The sequence below is a fragment of the Elgaria multicarinata genome, chromosome 2, assembly GCF_023053635.1.
Source record: "Elgaria multicarinata webbii isolate HBS135686 ecotype San Diego chromosome 2, rElgMul1.1.pri, whole genome shotgun sequence".
Taxonomy (NCBI): Eukaryota; Metazoa; Chordata; class Lepidosauria; order Squamata; family Anguidae; genus Elgaria; species Elgaria multicarinata.
This window is the reverse complement of record NC_086172.1, coordinates 122,414,481-122,433,738: the sequence shown is the minus strand read 5'-3', so window position 1 is coordinate 122,433,738 and position 19,258 is coordinate 122,414,481. Positions and strand designations below refer to the sequence as shown.

The 19,258-nt window shown below is 42.5% G+C and overlaps 2 protein-coding genes across 5 annotated transcripts in view; both read left to right on the top strand.

Annotated features, from left to right (window-relative positions):
• SPI1 (Spi-1 proto-oncogene) overlaps window positions 1-4,122 on the top strand; it is a 31,055-nt gene extending 26,933 nt beyond the window's left edge. For 2 of the 4 annotated variants that reach the window (XM_063118836.1, XM_063118837.1), the window contains exons 4-5: window positions 234-384; window positions 3,076-4,122. In XM_063118836.1, coding sequence (XP_062974906.1) covers window positions 234-384; window positions 3,076-3,392 — 468 coding nt within the window. In that variant the 3' untranslated portion in view covers window positions 3,393-4,122. The remainder of the gene's footprint in view (window positions 1-233; window positions 385-3,075) is intronic. The other 2 variants (XM_063118835.1, XM_063118833.1) reach the window with 1 other exon arrangement.
• An 11,387-nt stretch (window positions 4,123-15,509) lies between these two features.
• Window positions 15,510-19,258, top strand: part of MYBPC3 (myosin binding protein C3) — an 84,849-nt gene continuing 81,100 nt past the window's right edge. Inside the window, exon 1 of the mRNA XM_063118832.1 lies at window positions 15,510-15,599. Coding sequence (XP_062974902.1) covers window positions 15,575-15,599 — 25 coding nt within the window. The 5' untranslated portion in view covers window positions 15,510-15,574. The remainder of the gene's footprint in view (window positions 15,600-19,258) is intronic.

The following is a 19,258-nucleotide window of genomic DNA, read 5'->3' as shown; positions in this document are numbered from 1 at the left end:
CTGCAGCCACATAGGCATTAAAAAGCGAGCTCCAACCATATTCACAACATTGCGAGACTCTTTTTTAAGTATCCCTGTACACACTGTGAGCATACTAAAGGAAAGGCAGGGTATACATGTAACCAATCAATAGTCCCCTGATTTCCTTCCTTTGCCACTCTTACCACTCTCTTTCACTAGGTGGTGTTTCCTCTAACACTTTGTACCTCCAACACCCTTCTTGTGTCCTACAGGTTACCTTTGTGCCTCGCATGTGTGTGTACCCCTCTCATCAGCGCAGTTCTGATGAAGAAGATCTAGAGAGACAGAGCCCCCCATTGGAAGTGTCAGATGGGGAGACTGATATCGGGGATCCCGTTCCTGGAATGATAAGTGGAGAAGCAGGTCAGCAGATAAAAGGCAAAGATGGTGTTCAGCACCTGGCTCCACGCTACCTTTCTGCCCTTAATTCTTTAATTCTGTTCCTGCCTGGGACAACAGTTTCCCCTCCAACTCCACTAGCTGGAACTCTCCTCCTGTTTTCTAAAGTGACTTCCTTGTTGCCCCTCATGCCTTGAGATTTTTCTCAGAACATCTACCTGGTACTACTTATCTCTTTTTCTTCAAACCCCTCCTCAAAACCTGGCATTTTAATGAAGGCTGTTGCTTAACCCATTAGTCTTCATTCATCAGTGTCAAGTACTGATATGTATTTGTTCATGTGACCTCTTATTATCCTTGCCTCTCCCTTCCCCGCCCCCCCCCCCCGGTAGCCTTCTCTGTGGTTGAAATATGGATGGTCGGCCTTTTAATGCAGAGGTCTGTCTTTTTTGTCTGGTGGAACTTTGTAAAGCAGCCTTCCGTAACCTGGTCCCCTCCAGATGTTTTGGCCTACAACCCGCTCCAATGTCAGTGGGGTAGTGAATCCACTCCTGGTTTCAGACAGAACCAGTCAGAACTCTAAAGAAGCCAACAGAACTCAAAAGGAGCTATCCAAGGTGCTTTACATCTTGGATAGCTCCTTTTAAAAACATAAGAAGAGCCTTGCTGGATCAGACCAAGGGTCCATCTAGTCCAGCACTCTGTTCACACAGTGGCCAACCAGCCATTGGCCAGGGATGAACAAGCAGGACATGGTGCAACAGCACCCTCCCACCCATGTTCTCCAGCAACTGGTGCACACAGGCTTACTGCCTTGAATACTGGAGATAGAGTTCTATTGGCTCCTTTAGAGATACAAAGCACCTTGGAGAGCTCCTTTAGAGTTCTGACTGGTTCTCACTGAAACCCAGAGCAGATTCACCACCCCAATGACATTGGAGCCACCAGTCTTCACTACCTGCAACTCATAGGATTCCTAACCAAATGGGGCAAATGGAAGTTGGTCCAAAACATCTGAGGGGCACACAGTTGGGGAAGGCTGTGATCAAGGTTCAGCTACAATTCAAACTATGCACTGAATATTCTGTATGTGATTGTGTAATAGCTTTAATAAAGCTGTTAATGAAGCCTGAAAAGGACATATATGCTTTTGATAACTCCTTGTCGGAAGGTTGGTCCAATAATAATTCAGCTTTCCCCAACCTGACACCCTCCAGATGTATTGAACTACAATCCCCATAATCCTCAGCCAGCAAGGGCTGCCAATCTAAGAGACCCAGAGCTGGTCATGATCCTGGGTCTGGGTTGGTTTCCAGCACCTCTGCCTGTGAAGCCACTGGTCTGATGGATCCAGTTGGATCATCATCATCTGAGTTGGAGCCCAGATTGCTGCTCAGGGCGAGGTTCCTGACAGCTATGTTGCTCTTAAAAATAACAACTTGGGATGGATAGACAGGCAACGTGTTCTGGGCTTTTCTATTCCCCTGTCACCAGATCTATCAACATCTATCTGTTCTTCAACTGCTTGTCATTTGCATGTAAATTTTCTCAAGCGTATTAAATGTGGCTATTTTTCGGCTTGCTTTGCAAACCTCCCATAATAGACTCACTTTCAAATTGGTTTACTTGAAAATTAAAATGTTTTGAACATAGAATATATGTTATAATACTTACTTTAAAACTGGCCAAATCTAAAACTCCCCCTCGCACCAAAACCCCATCTAGCTCTACCGGGATATCGCTACCATGATATTATTGTGCTACTGTTATGGACACCTACAGATGCCCATGACACCACTGATGAAAAGCTGTAGTTTCCTGCCACCATCCAGAGACTGGCCAGCCTAAACCCTTCCTCTTCTGGTGAAAGGGGAAGTGCAACAACTCTTCCAGGGGAGGGCCATAGAGCAACAGAAGAACACATTTAGCTTTGCACACAAAAGTTCCTAGGTACAATCCCTGGCATTTTCAGGTAGGACTGGAAAAGACGCCTGTCTGAAACACTAGAGAGTCACTGCCAGTACATGTAATACTTTTTTTAATTTTAAATGCTTTATTTTTTTAATAAAAAATTATACAACATACTGTTATACAACATATTCATTATATACTGTCGATTATTACAGCTACTCAACAAAAAAACCCACCCAGCATAACACACCTATTAACATGTGAGAATAAATTAAGTAAATTTTGTATCAAATAAATAGAATTTTCATAACACTACACAAAACATCCAAAAATAAATTAAATGTAAACTGAACTAAATAGATTAGATAGTACATAAGATCACAATATCACATATCTCCCAAGCAATGTTTTATTATATAGTAAAACAAGAATATATATTTATTTCTCTATCATAATTATTTTTCCAATAAGCAATAAAAGGTTTCCATTCCTCTATAAATTTAGGGATCTGTTGTCTGCCATCTCTTAACCTCGCTACTTCACTAATTTTCAATAATTATGCAATTTGCCACACTTTAGTAAACCATTCTTTAATAACAATTGGTCATCTTTGCTGCTGTTAACAAATTTAATAACATTGGCTGATGAATTTTTAAGATTTCAGATTGAAAGAGCTCCAACAGCATTGTTTTCAGTTCATGTAATACTGAGCTAGAGGCACCAATGGTCTGACTCTGTATCAAGCAGCTTCCAATGTTCTCGCTAAGGGACCTCACACATTGCTTTGTCTATTTCTACTTATAGGCAGTAAGAAGAAAATCCGACTTTACCAGTTTCTTCTTGACCTGCTTCGGAGCGGAGATATGAAGGATAGCATCTGGTGGGTGGATAAGGAGAAAGGCACGTTCCAGTTCTCCTCCAAACACAAAGAGGCACTGGCTCATCGCTGGGGCATTCAGAAAGGCAACCGCAAGAAAATGACCTACCAGAAGATGGCACGGGCATTGCGAAATTATGGGAAGACTGGGGAGGTCAAGAAAGTCAAGAAGAAGCTGACGTACCAGTTTAGTGGAGAGGTGATGGGAAGGAGCAACATTGATAGAAAGCACTATTCTCTTTGAGCAAGAGCGCCAAGTCCTGAAAAGCCAAATCATTTTGACACGTGGGTTGGAGTTAGCAGCAGAGTTTTTGAACACCTCTTTTACTATGCGTCCCACACCCTCATGCCTTTCCACATCCAATGTCTCTGGTACGAATTCCCTTCTTCAGCGTTGAAAATTCCAACAGGTTTTCTTTGCTTCTATACAACAAGCTGGACACAGTAGGGATTTTGTGTTGTTGTTTTTTTAAAGAAAGGAATTTCCCCCCCCCCCCAGAAAGTATTTGATTGTGCTGTGATTAAACCATGCAGCAGACACGGGGGGTGGGGGGTGGAGGGGGTGGGGGGGGTTGGTCTTCACAGGCATTACCGTTTCACCTTCAAAGGTTCTGCCTTAGCTTACAGCTTTTAAACCAGCATTAATACAGGCTCTGCTATATTTCTCCATGGCTAGAGAGAAGTTTGCAGATCTTGGAAATATATCTTACTGTGCAAATATTAATAACATGTAAATATTTAATAAAGTCAGGTATAATGAAGGCATATTCTTTCTATTAATCCAGTGGCTCATGAGTGAATCTAGGAAACACTGAGTGCATTAACTGGTTTAAACTGGTTTAAACACCTGGGGACTTTTCTACACAAAGCATTTATTGCGCACTCAACATGCCCTACTCATCGTTGTTTATTATGGGTTCTTTAAACAACATTGTGACCCTCCAGTTTTGCGTCTGTTTGTAAACAGTACTTTCAGCAAGGTTTTTTTTTAGTGCAGGGAAAATGTGATATTATTTCCAATAGCAAAAGGAAATGCTGTTTCCACTTGTGTATTTGTGCTATACCACAGTGCCACTTGAAGGTTATGTAACAGAAAAGCAGAAAAGGAAACACATTTGTGTAGTGCTCAGATCTCAATTCTGTGATAGAATAGAAAGTAGATGCAGCGGAATAACACCGTAGTGTAAATAAACCCAAAAAATCTTATGTCACCTTAATGGGTTATACCATTGCTAGTTTTTAAGGTGGCACAAGATTCTTCATTGTTTTTGCTGCAATAGACTAACACAACTACCTCTCTAGAGAATTAAAGTGGTTTATTAATAACTCAAGCATACACATAATTAAACAATTTGTAACATGCAATTAATTATTTACTTGGATATATATAATCGTTTGATTGTCACAGTATTACTGATCCACGCATCTCACAGTATTACTGATCCACGCATCTCATCAGTGGGGACCTTTGAGTTATTATATTGTTTATTATCCTTCCTTTCTTTTTTAAAAAAAATAGAGGAAAAGATATTCCCAGATGCCAAATCCTTAAGATTATAGAAAGCTGCCTTATATTGAGTCAAACCATTGGTCCGTCCGGGTCAGAATTACCTACAGTGACTGGCAGCATCTCAAGGATTTCCGACTGGGGGGGGCGGATCCAGAGCTCCTCTTCATGTAAAGCCTGTGTTCTACCACTGAGCTACAGCCCACCTCTCCTCAGGCTATGTATACTCCATACCTGTACCATACAGGGCACCAGAGTAGCAGCACAGATTGCTGTTACTACTCTAGTAGTGGGAGTGGGTAGTGTCCCTTCCTTCCAGTGGAGGCTGCTGGCTTCAATGTCAGTGGGGTGATGGATCCACTCTGGGTGTCAGAACCAGTCAGAATTCTGATGGAGCTCTCCAAGGTGCTTATTGGTGCTGACTGAAACCCAGAACGGATTTACCACCTCAACTGCTTCCTTCTGTGGTTCAAGCTTCATAATATGATTTCTTTAGTGTTTCTTTGTCTGTTTGCAAAGTGGAATGTTTGTGTACAGACAGCCCAGGGTAGCTTAATGGAGGGAGAGGGGGTTGTTTCTGGGCAGGACAGGGTCTGTCAGTTGTAGAGAATTGTGATCCATGCAGGAAAAACAGGAGCATGTCAGAATGATCTCCCTTTCTCCACCCAGGACAAGGGGTGCATATGGACCCTGTCCTCATGCTCTGAAGAATATTCCTGGCCACAAAGGACAGCACTCTTGGACCTGCGAGGCTGTTGTGTAGGCTGAGAGAAAGCAGGCCTGGCTCCTTCAGCTGACACAATGAGCTTCCAGGCAAGGGGATTCTTAGGAAGCCATCACCATGTCCCCAGGGCTCTTGGAGGATGACCCTGACCTCCCCATGATCCTCTCTGCCCCTTCGATTGCTCAAACAACAGAGGGAAGTGGCCTCCTTCTCATGCCCTTTCTCTGAGATAAGTCCCCCTCCTCTGCCCTCAGTTTGGGGGTGGAGGGGCCTATCTGCCTCTGCCAATGAAATGAACGCAAGGAGAGATTTTGCTTGGATGGCTTTAAAAGGGTGTTGGGTAAGTTCCTGGAGGCAAAGGCTACCAATGGCTACTAGCCCTGATGGTTGTGTGCTACCTCCAGTATTAGAGGCAGTAAGCCTGTGTGCACCAGTTGCTGGGGAACATGGGTGGGAGGGTGCTATTGCAACATGTCCTGCTTGTTCATCCCTGGCCGATGGCTGGTTGGCCACTAGAGTGCTGGACTAGATGGACCCTTGCTCTGATCCAGCATGGCAGATCTTATGTTCTTATGCTTTGGATAGCCTTTCTGAAAGCTCTGCCCCCTCCTCCCCAAGTTGTTTATGAGAAGAAGGAGGAGGAAGTATCCTTTGCAGCTCAATTCCTTTCCCCTTAATCCCATTTGAGTTCCAACTAATTCAAATTGGAAGTAATTGCAATGAAACGTTAGGACTGGATACAATAATTACCTCACCTGTACAGTATATAGCACCAATTGTTCTTCAATCTTTAACATATTGTTCTCACAACAGGCCTGTAAAGTGGCCCAATATTATTATTATACATTGAATTGGAATTTGGAAACATAATGTCAAAGTAGATGAATAGACTTTATAAACAAAACACATTTAAACGTATCCTGGAATGCATGTACTATTTTATTTTAATCCATTTTCGTTTCAGACCTGAGGTGTTTTTTCTCTTCCTCTTCTTAGTTTTTCAAAATGCGGTTTCTAAAAATATTAAATCTGTGACTGGTTGAGAGTTTCCACCTGTCTGACCACTTCTGGACCACAGCTGTGAAGGGAACCTCATGCTTTATCCAGCTGCGTTTTTCAGCACATTCACGTTCTATCCAGCTGCATGTTTTAAGTCTCTCAATGATTCCATCAAAACTCTGGGCTGATTCTCATGATCAAATAAGCCACCACGACGTAAATAAGTTCCAGCATGTGCGCTAGCGGCCATTACGAATATTCAAGCCACCAGCATGTGTCATCTAAACATGGACAGTGGGGGTTGTGCGAGGATTAAATGATTGTTGGCTTGTTCTACAGTTATGTCCTCCAACCTAACCCTTGCACAACCCCTGATGCCTGAGTTCAGATGACACAACAAGCTGAGAGAGCAGCTAGAATATTCAAAAACCATGCAGCATGTGTTGTAGCTCACCATGGCATAAACAAGCCACGATGGGTTGTTGTGATCATGTAAACTGGGTCTATGTCACTGTGATCTTGTAGTTCCTTATTCTTGCGCACACATAATCCAATTCATACCCCTGTATTCACAGGCTCTCCTTTCAGTTTAAGAGAGGGAGTGGAGTCCTACCACAGAGAAAAGCTCTTTGTAAGACCCAGAGTGCTCACAAAGCTAAGAATTGAGCACTGTGAGTGTCAAGGTCAGCTATTTTAGAATGGGGAAAAAACTTTTTTTTTTTCAGATGTCATAAAACTATCTTGTCTTAACTGGCTATGCCATTGATTAAATATGCCATCAAGTAAATATAGGGAAAAATGGTGATAAGTTAGTATGTATAAATACATTCACCCATATATATATATATATATATATATATATATATATATATAATGTCAACTAGCGATGGAGGAGACATTTTGGAATAAATATGCAAATCAAAACTAATTTTGCATTTGGAACTTAATTTTGCACATTGGAACAAATATGCAATCCGCAATGGAGTTATCCTTTAAAATTCACACTTGTCAGAATTTTGCATGAAGTTTTCCAATCAAAAATCTGTACAAAAATGCATATACTAGAGAAACATGTACACAGAAATGTGTAGATTAGTGAAAAAAGCATACAAATACATTATGCATACAAAAACACATGTATTAGGGGAAATGCACACAAAAATGCATATGAATTTTCATGAGAACTAAAAAAAATACTCTCAAGGTTTGTGATGAAGCAAACTTAATATCTGAAAAAGGAGGAACTGAAAGAAATCAAAATTGACAGATTCGTCCATCTCTAATTTCAACACTCCCATCCTAACTAGTAACCATCGCTCACCCCCATTTCTTGGATTTTCCATTGTTATCTGAGCAGCTTAAATCTTTTGCGAGATAAGTGTGCTCCTCCCCTAGAGCACAAAAACCTCATTAGAGTAGTCATAGGGTTGCATAGTTGCAGCACCATTCCTAAAGCATGTTAGTCTTTTTTTGATTAGAAAAAAGAAGAACATTGAAACCAATGGATATAACGGAGGTTTATAAAATTATGAATAGTGTGGAAAGAAAGAGAACTTGGTGTCAACCAGTGAATGCTAGACCTTGGTGTCAACCAGTGAAATGAGCTCATAGGTTCAAGGTCGACAATATGAATTGTGCCCATAGTGTGTATGGAACCACAATGTTTATTCATTATAGATCACAGAATCATAGAATAGTAGGGTTGGAAGGGACCGACAAGGCCAGCGAGTCCAACCCCTGCTCAACGCAGGAATCCACCTCAAAGCATACCCGACAGATGGTTGTCCAGCTGCCTCAACAGAGTTTGGCATGGCATATGGCAATGATCCAGTCATCAGATAGTACAACTGTTGACCAATACCACCATCCAGCCTGTCTGCTTGAAGAATGTTGCTGGGGGGTGCCTTCAACAGCATGAAACAATGCTGTGGAGTGTTACAGCACCCTGAGTATGTGGTAGGCACACCATCCCCCAGGCTAGGCCTTGGAAGTGACTTTCCAAAATCTCTGAAGGGGATCCCCCAGTGGGAAGCAGAGAGTCCATCCCTGCTGATCTCTGTAATGGATCCAGCCCAATCTTCAAGTTCCTGAAACAAAAATTTGTGATGGAATTATAGAACAATTAAACAATAAACCACAGCTATTATATGAGGAAAGTAAAAAGCCCACTTTGCTGAGACCAATCACACACAGTCCCAGCCCCATCAACCAGTGGTTAAACTGGATTTCCCAGCCCCATCAACCATTGGCTAAACTTTATCCTTAGCAAGGTAATGTCCACTGCTAAGACTAGGATGGATGCAGGGGTGGTGAAGTCAGCAACAGCAATGCTAAGTCCTAACCTGGATCCCTTATTTATGGCCTAGGAGCAGACCAGAGGGAGAATGTTCCTCCAGAAGTCCACTCCCAGGCACTGCCCTCTTACAGCTGCCTGGTGCAGCTGATTCGTTCCCAAGCAGGATCTGGCTACGCCGTGGGCAGCAAACCAGGTTAGCACAAAACTGCCCACGTGAAAAAAGAGGAAGAACGTCTCATTACCTTCCTGCCTTCACCCTACAAAGGCGCAAAGGAGGCCCCACCCCAGTAAACAGAGACTCAAGGATTATTATTTTTTAGTACAACATGTGGAATTTGATACCACAATATAAGATGATGGCCCCTATCTTAGATCGTTTATTAAAAACTTAGACAAACAAAAGGGAGAAATAGAAATTAATTACATTATAGCTAAAGAAATTCCATGTTTAGAGAGATTATACGTCTGAGTACCAAAAAACCCCCACAAGCATAGGCCATTATATTCATGCTTTGCTTGTGAGCTTCCAGAATCATCCTAGAAACAGAATGTATTTCAGACCTGCCTCTCCCAACCTGAGACCCTCACAACTCCCCTCATCCTGGTGGGAATGATGTGAGTTGTGATCCAACATCTGGAAGGCACCAGCTTGAGGAAGGCTGCTTGAGATGGCCCTTAGTGTGATCCTGCAAGGCATTTCCCACGTTCTTATGACCTAAACATCTGTTCCTTGTACAAGGTTGCCATTTTACACATGGGAACAAACAACCACAAAAAGTCTGTGGTTTGGCCTTACTGAAGAAGGCCTAGGGATTATGCTGGATTACATATTGCATATGAGTCAGCAAGATGACATACTTCCAAAAAAGGCAAATGTCGTGTTGGGTTGCAGACGCAAAACACGCAAAATACAGGAACTGTGACAGAAGGGCTGAAACCAAACTTTGAGGCAAGGGCCTCCTAATGCCTTATTGCTGTTAACGTTCCTTGAGTAGGACCTGGAATACAATTTGCAAGCATTAAGGTAGGTGTAAACAAAACTAATTCAGTTCATTTGTGCTGCAGACGTTTTCTATTCAAGCAATGAATGTGTGCTACAAGAGAATTGTAGCTATTGTATAACACTCCCACAAATGACCCTTGAGGGACAGCAGCCAACTCCCTCCCAAGTGATGGCCTGGCTACATGGAGCAGAGGACAGGCTCCACAACCTTTCAGTTGGCGGCAATGCCCAAAAGAGATAGGAGGGGATGGGCCCACGCCCATTCCTTCCCTGCTTTGTTTGGGTGGTGAGACAGGGCTGAGCCTGGATGGACCTGGGTGAAGACACTGGGTGAACTGGGCTAGGGGTGCCCCAGAATACAGTTTTCTTCCATTCAGTCTCTTCTGAGGTAGCCTTGTGTCCTACTTTAGGGAGGAAAAAAGTTGACCGCCAACGCTCCATTTGAAAGGCTATTCAGCCCAAGTCGGTTTTGAAGGCAAAGGGCATAGGAAGAGGGAGCAAAAGGGACCTTGAAGTTCTCCATCAGCCGTTAGCAGACTGGGAAGACTGACTGAGCAGACACCCAGTCAAATGGTCACAGTCTTCTGCAGTATAGTGAGATGTATTATATTTCTATTTACGTTATGGTAATTCTTTCTCATTTTGCATCTCTACATATAAATTTTGCATCTCTACATGCAAATTTTACGCAAAACTGTGTCCTCTTTTGTCATATTTGTGCATGTTGCATTTCTTCTTTTTTGACAATGCATAATTTATTTATTTATTTATTACATTTTTATACCGCCCGATAGCCAAAGCTCTCTGGGCGGTTCATAAAAATTAAAACCATAATAAAACAACCAACATGTTAAAAGCACAATTACAAAATACAGTATAAAAAGCACAACCAGGATAAAACTACGCAGCAAAATTGATATAAGATTAAAATACAGAGTTAGAACAGTAAAATTTAAATTTAAGTTAAAATTAAGTGTTAAAATACTGAGAGAATAAAAAGGTCTTCAGCTGGCGACAAAAGCAGTACAGTGTAGGCGCCAGGCGGACCTCTCTGGGGAGCTCATTCCACAACCGGGGTGCCACAGCAGAGAAAGCCCTCCTTCTAGTAGCCACCTGCCTCACTTCCTTTGGCAGGGGCTCATGAAGAAGGGCCCCTGTGGATGATCTTAAGGTCCGGGCAGGTACATATGGGAGGAGGCGTTCTTTCAAATAACCTGGCCCCAAAACATTTAGGGCTTTAAATGTCAATACCAGCACTTTGAATCGGGCCCGGACCCGGACTGGCAGCCAATGAAGTTGTAAAAGGATCTCGCCGGCCAGTCCCTGTTAGTAAACGGGCTGCCCTGTTTTGTACCAGCTGAAGCTTCCGGACCGTTTTCAAAGGCAGCCCCATGTATAACGCATTGCAGTAATCCAAACAAGAGGTTATCAGAGCATGGATAACTGTAGCTAGGCTATCTCTGTCCAGATAATGGCGTAGTTGGTATATCAACCTAAGCTGATAAAAGGTGCTCTTTGCCACTGAGTTCACCTGTGCCTCAAGTGACAGTTCTGGATCCAAGAGCACCCCCAAACTACGGACCCGATCTTTTAGGGAGAGTGCAACCCCGTCCAGGAGGCAAACATCACCTCGACGGACAGATGAACCACCCGCTAACAGTACCTCCGTCTTGTCTGGATTGAGTCTCAGTTTGTTAGCCCTCATCCAGTCCATTACCGTGCCTAGGCACTGGTTCAGAACAGTCACTGCCTCACCTGGGTTTGATGAAAAGGAAAGGTAGAGCTGGGTATCATCCGCATATTGGTGACACCTCAGTCAACATCTCCAGATAACCTCCCCAAGCGGCTTCATGTATATGTTAAAGAGCATAGGGGTAAGACAGAGCCCTGTGGAACCCCATGGCTTAGGAGCCACGGCACAGAGCAATAATCCCCCAGCACCACCTTCTGGAATCGGCCATCCAAGTAGGAGCGGAACCACTGCAACGCAGTACCTCCAACTCCCAGCTCAGAAAACCTATCCAGAAGGATACCATGGTCGATGGTATCGAAGGCCGCTGAGAGGTCCAGGAGAACCAACAGGGTTGCACTCCCCCTGTCTCTCTCCCAGCAGAGGTCATCCCACAGGGCGACCAAGGCAGTTTCCATTCCAAAATGATGAGCAGCCACTGTAGATTCTTCCCTGGTTTACTACCCAGTTCTCAGGTTACATTACGCCCTGGTTTGTCTACTAGGCTCAAGACCATGTTGTGTGATTGCCAAAGTAGCTTCTGCTGTGTTAGCTAACTTCTGTAAAATTGTGAGCAGCTTTTATTCCAGCTATCTAAATACCACCCCTCTTTCCTTTTGCCACACAATAATCTGGCCCTCCCTATCTGGGTGCCCTCCAGATGTGTTGTACTACAATTCCCACAATTATTTCCATAATCCCCTACAGATTATAGAAGCTGCAGCTTAATAGCTAGTAGGTAGGTAGCTATACTAGAGTGACCAGATACAAAAGAGAGCAGGGATCCTGCAGCTTCTAGGGTGACCATGACAAATCCGGGAGGGGGAGGGGAAATCCGGATTTTCCAAAGAGCAGCTATAATGGGAATTAACAAAAATGCTTATAAAGCCGTCATTTTTTAAGATAAAGTCATGAAACTTGGCATGATGGTAGCTCTTAGGAAGGGCTTTAGTCATACCAAATTTGAAACAGATCCGTTCATCCATTGATTTTTTAGGAATTTTTTTAAAATTGAGGTTTTAAAATTATTATTTTTAAAATCATCATTTTTAAAGATAAAGAGATGAAACTTCACAGCATGATAGGATTTAGGTAGAGCTTTAGCCACACCAAATTTGAAACAGATCCGTTCATCCATTGATTTTTTTAGGAATTTTTTAAAAATTGAGGTTTTAAAATTATTATTTTTAAACTGTCATTTTTAAAGATAAAGAGCTGAAAGTTCGCACCATGATAGATTTTAGGTAGATCTTTAGCCATACCAAATTTGAAACAGATCTATTTATCCATTTATTTTTAGGAATTTTTTAAAATTTGAAGATTTAATATTTTTTTAAAAAATGTTATTTTTAAAGATAAAGAGATGAAACTTGGCACCATGATAGCTCTTAAGGAGAAATTTAGCCATGCCAAGTTTGAATCAGATCTGTTCATCCATTGTTTTTTTAGGATTTTTTTTTAAAGTTCAAAGTTTTAAAATTATTGTGTTTTAAAACTGCTGGAGCCATATCCTTCAAACTCAGGTTGTCAAACCTCCTCTTTGGGGTGTTGCACATTGAGCAGTTTCAGCCCTTGGCATTAAGGGGATCTCCAGTCTTTAGGTAAGAAGTCTTGGGCAAGCAGGGCACCTTTCCTGTTGCAGATTTGGTGGGCAGTCGGGTACCTGGAGCTCAGCAGAGGCAAGGCATCCACAAATCAAAATGACATTGAATCTCTCACTTGTTCTTTATTTCAGTGATTGTAACATTAAGATGTTATGTAGAACAGATTTGTCTTAAATGTGTGCTGTAAAATCAGACTACCTTCGGGTGGGCACGCCCCCTTGGTGCTGGACACGCCCCCTTGGGGGCCGGCCATGTTGTCCTCCTTTTTGGTTTCCAAAATATGGTCACCCTACTTTAACTGTTGTGATGAAGAGGGAATTTCACCAGGTGCGGCATGCATACAAATGACAGGCGCAGAAATTCCTTTTTCTATACAACTGTTAAAGATACAGGAGCCCTGTCCTCCTTTCCATATGGTCCTCCTTTCCATATGGTCAACCTAAAAAGCTTATCTAGCAAAAATCACCCAAGGGAAGCAAAGATTGCTTGTGCCAATCCCCCGCCCCACTAGCTTCAACGCAGTAGGCATAGGAAACTCAGACGCCTCCAAGTTCAGGGCTTTCTGAGTGGCAAGGAAAGTATTGATAGGATTGTGCCCTAAGTCAGGAAGAATATCTAATAGTACTAATTATCAGTAGCAATGAATGAAGAGAGATGCTTTACAACAGTGGCACAGAGCCTGAGTTCTGGGGGGGCAAATCTGGCCCTTTGGGGGGGGACATGAAGTTCTCCAGGGTTTCCCAGAAGAACAATGCCCCTTCCCCCTTTCCCCCAGCTTCCTAGCTTTTGTGCAGTATTTTTTCCCCATTCTAAAAGGTTGAAATGCCTCTCCTATGGCTTAGTTCCCGGCAGTAAGAGCTTTAAGGGTCTTTTGGCCTTGCCCCTTTTTCCTTTGGCCCTGCCCACCATTGGAATGCAGCCCCCCTCCCTGAACTTCTCTGAAATGGAATTCAGCCGAGGACCACACAGGAAGTAGGAAACAAATGCCCATGTATTGCATGCCTGTGACAAATGAATGAAAAGTCCTGCAGACTCAACTCAGGAACTGGGTGCCAGCTCAATTCCTACCACAATGAAGCAGCTCATCCGTTTTGGATTCTTCCTTCCCTGCCACTCAAATGATGTCTCACCATGAGCAGCCATTGTCTACACAAAACCTGTCTCAAGTTCCTGCCTGATTCCTAATACAGCTAAATGAGTCCACCAGGAGAATTCTCAACTTGCTTTCCTACAGTGATAACCCAAAGATTGGCCCACCTGATGATTTGAAGAAAGCCTTATGGTGCTCAATATCCTGTTATTGACCTCGGAAATGTCAAATGAATTCTGGGATTCAGGGTGTTCCTGTGAAAGATCATAAAATGCAGTGCAGACTGGACAAAACACATGCTCATCGCAATGCTGCCACCTGGCAGCCAGCAACACTGTAGCAACAAAAAGGAGGCCATCCATTTGGCCTTTCAACATGAGAATGAGTCAGAGCCAAAGAAATAAATCTGTATTTTTGAATTGGACAGCTGGGGAGAGTTTATGTAAGAGTCATAAATATAATGGGGCTGCTTGCCAGTTTCCAGCCCAAACTTCAGAGCAGAGGGGGTTGGAGTGGGGCAAAACCATGTAATGGAAACTAGGCTTCCACTTGGGTTTCCACATTGCTAGTGCCTTGGCAAAGTACAGACAGTGCTAGTGCCTTGGCAAAGAACAGACAGGAAGCACAAGGAGAAGTCTCGTGTATCGCTGGTCTCTTGAGGTGGGGGCAGAATGCATCACACTGCACTTTTCAAATGGAGACACATTATGTGTCACCACCATCCATGAGAGTGTCCATGTCAGTGAAGGTCAGGCCATTTCATGCCAGAGGGGAGCTAGTGTTGCAAGTGTCCCCTCTTTCTTAACTGAAGACAATCACTCTCTTAGATACAAAAAACGGGAGTATACTCATGAACATTACCAGGCGGGGGCTAAACCAACCTCTGGGAATCCATGTTTTTGAATTGAGGGGGTGGGTGGGTACTGCCTGTATGACTGAATCCCTTTTATGACCCTGTCCCATACCAGTCAATGGGAGTTTTGACATTCAAGTCTCCCATAAGTGGGTTGCGAAGAAGGGACACTCCCATTGAAATGAATGGGGCTTCACTTAGGCTGGACCGTGCCCATCCTCCCTGAACTGACGTTTATATGTAGAGGTTTAGTATGCGTGGTAACTCTAAAGATGCAAATGGCGTGTGGTGGAAAGGACTAGGCAATGAGCATCACTGTGTGCCCTGGGATTTGCATACATCCTCCATCAAATGAGCAGCAGGGCCTGTCTTGGGTGGTTCACACACTCCCTGACGCATGGAACCCAGCTATATTTATCCTGGCTGAAGAATTCTGTCAAGTGCTCTGTACTGTTGATAAGGTGGTGGTGCTGACAACAGAAAGGGAACAAGAGGGAGGAGCGGGAGGGGGGGCTTCCCGGGAGTATTTCTTTGGCAGTGGGGTGGGGGTCTTTGAAGACATTCAGTCTCCTTGCAGTTTCAGTCTGTTCCTGGCTTTTCAGCTCGTGAGCAAGCCTTAAGATGCCAGAACCTGCAAAGAAACCAGGTAAGGACCCTAACTGGAGACGGAACGAATGTACATCGCCCGCCTGTTTAAGCGTGTGACTGCTAGGTGGAGCACCTCTCCTCATAACGCAGCGAAACCAGATGCCTTAGCAACAAGGAGACTGAGGGGAAATAAACAGGTGGTTTTTTTTCTTTTGAAGTGAGCACATAGAAGCCTAATTCTAGGATAATTAAATTAAGTGAGATTAGTTTCTTTAAAACAACCACACACCACAACCACATGCATACCTCATCACAAGGGCAAGAGTGAAATTGTTTGAATTTCCAAGTTCTTTATTTCCTCTCGTCATCACTTTCAAGTTTGTGGAAGCAGCCTGTGGTGGTATCTCTACTGGAAACTTTCTGGGTAAAAAAAATGATTCCCATTATTATTATTTTCTCCTTCACTGTCTTCCAGGCAAATGTAAGTTTACAGCAGAGTGAGAGAATGAGGCATTTGAGACTGTGATTTCTCTCACTAAGTTTAGTCCTTGTAGTCTCTGGGATCCATGAATAGTACATTTATCTCCTTCATCTCCTTTGAAGACAATACCAGGACAGAATTGATTTTGTCACCAGAAAAGGCACTGGATACTTTCTCTGAAAGGCTGTTTAGGTTTAGAGAAAGATGCCATATTATTGTAATTATGAATTCTCTCTTAATTGTCTACAGCTGCAAAATCTAAATTCTTTAGGACATATCTCTAAGTAACTGCTGCCTTTATGAAAGTTGTGTACATAATTTCTATCACGTTCTATCACTAATTAATAGGGAGAATGATCATTGCTGAATTTGGAATGTTATTTGTAATTCTTTGATTGATATTTGATCAAATATAAGGTTCGTAAAGGGCCCTGTTCTCTTTTACCATCAGCTGTTAAATAGAGAAGATGCCATTTCCAAGTCTTGCAACTTTTGATATATCCTTAATTTAATAGAGGTGGGAGTTTTTTCGTATAACGTTTCTGAGTATTGTGTTTTCTTTATTAAATATATTCATTTGTAAGATACAGCATTGGTTGTTTTACAGGTTGTACCACTGTGTTCTATTTACATGCAAGGCCGCTTGAAGTATTTGATTCATGTTTCTTATGGCTGCCTCACACATTATATTTTTAAAAGGTCTCTGTAAAAATATTAGATACGTACATGTAAAAGTGTGATGTATAAACATGACGAACACATGTCTGTAAATAGGTTTACAGATGCATTTGTCAGGAAGTAGTGATTCATCTCAGCTGTCAGAGGAATTTACACTTTATGGCGAGCAGATTTGATACTGTGTAATATGTGAACAGATTTTAGGATGATATGACAGTAGTCATAGACTGAAAAGGATCCATAAGAAAACTAGATAGTGGGGTTGCTTCACACATTACACAGTAGCAAATCAAGTATACACTTTTGGGAGCCACAGTTAATCCCAGCTGGCAGACAAATGTACGTGAATAATACAAGTGAGTGTAAACCCATATTTGTTGCATTCAAACATTACATTTTAGGAGTGCACTAAAAAGGGCTGTGCTGAAAATTCTCAGGAAATATTTTTCTGATCATTTTTTGAATAAATAAATAAATTTCAAGCTCCTTGTGAACTGTTGAAAGTGTCAATCCTTTCCTTGTAGAATATTTGGACTCCCCAGTTTCACTCTGTGAATCAAGTGCAAAATCAAGAGCAGAAATACAGATCCAGTTCTAATATTGGTTAATGTTATTTTAATATTATTGAAGGAAGCAATTAGATTGGCTCCATGTCCTTCTAGGCCTCTCGGCCCATTGTGTCCTTTCATCCACCAGTATGAGCTAACAATATAGTTCCATTCAGCCTGTGGTGGTATCTCTCCTGGAAACTTTCTGGGTAAAAAAGTGATTCCCATTATTGTTATTTCTCCTTCACTGTCTTCCAGGCAAATGTAAGTTTACAGCAGAGTGTTAACTAACAGCAGAGTATTAGTTAACAGTTTATTTCCTTCCCTGTCCCAAACAAACTGTGTGAGGATTTTGCCATGCTCCAGGGAATATTTGACAAAATGGTGACCTCAGTTTTGCTGCCTTCAAAGTTGCATGAAGAATTTTCAGAAGCCATTCTTGTTCAGCCCTGCTAAACAAAAAAAACCTTAGGTGTATTCCTAGAAAACATAATGGGCCTCTTCAGACAAAATGCTAACCCACCGTAGATCACTCAAAAACACGATTAGTGTGTTGTGTGGCAGGAGATTTCCATCCCCACAATGGGCAGAATGCTACCCACCTTCTGCAGGAGAGTTAGCATGCCATCCACATAGTTCCTGTGTTGTCTGGTGGGAACTCTGTGGGTTTTTCTCATCATTTCAGTGGGGAAAAAATTAAAATGTTGGTGACCAAATAGTCCACCAGCAAAAGCGACTGCCAATTCTGGTGAAGCTTTTTCGTTATGGTCCGCAGCCATTTTTGCCATTTTTTAAATGGAGCTACTTCCAGGTATGGGCTAATGAATAGAGGGACCATGAGGTGTCATGTGGTTCTGCAACTATGTGGTGGGCCCATTTGCCATAGGTCCTCTCCGTAGTTCCCCTACCCACCTTTGGTGATAAGTCCTATGATGATCAGGCTGAGAAACTGTGAGGGCCAAGAATTTCCATAACAAATGTTTTCCTTGCCCATGACTCTCCTTTGACCCCAACTGTGGTGAAACTTATTTAGTTTTTTGCATTCTCCACAGCTCTGCTTACAACCCTCTTTACAAATTTTCTCTCCAGACCAACAAAACTGAAAGAGTTTATGGTGGAGTTGTTGATGTTGGGGTGTTGTTGTTGTTGTTGTTGTTGTTGTTGTTGTATGTGACCTAAACCTTTCCTTATTTCAGGCCAATCTGTTCCTAAAATCCCCTCCCTTCCATCCTAGCTTTTTACATTTTATTCTCATTCTTGTTTGTGTCTTGAGTATTAGTCATTAGACAAATCCACTTATTTCCACCCCATTCTAGCTGTACTTGCTTTTGATTTATGTTCAATGTTATTTGTAGGTTGGGGTGTGTGTGTGTATTTGTGAGTAATAGTGCATAGTATTTGTCTGGCTGTATTTTTTGTGGTGTGTAGTGTGACTTACACCCACACCCACCCAACAGCACTAGGTTAGTGTAGACTTTCAGATTTTGATGAAGTCTCACCCACTCCTTCAAAAATGAAGCAGGAATGTGTCAAAACTCATGTTGCTCTCAGGGTAGTTCTGCAATCAGTTCTCCCCCACCCACCATCAAAGCCTCATGAGGTGTTTTTTTAAAAAACTCAACCCATCCACTCAGCCGTCTGAAATATTGCAGGGAACCTACTTAGGGGAATTTCTATATTGTATGGGATGTTCATGCAAATTGCTCACAAAACCACAGTGAAGGTAAACCATCTGTTTTATACTTTAAAGCACACTTGAAAGGATCATGGCACAACCCCTCTGCCATATTAGTCTGAAATTTAGGAAGCTTCATCCCCTCAAAAGGGGGTAATATGCTTGCAAATTTTATCCAGTTCTGGAATCTGTCAGTTCCCCCATTTCTAATCAAAGGGGAAATCCACAGGGTTTTTTCCCCCAAAGCTTTGGATTCCTTCCCTATGTATAGTCAATGAGGAAGACATCTGAAGCTTTGGAAAACAAACTGAAGCAAATTTCTGCTTCAAAGCTGA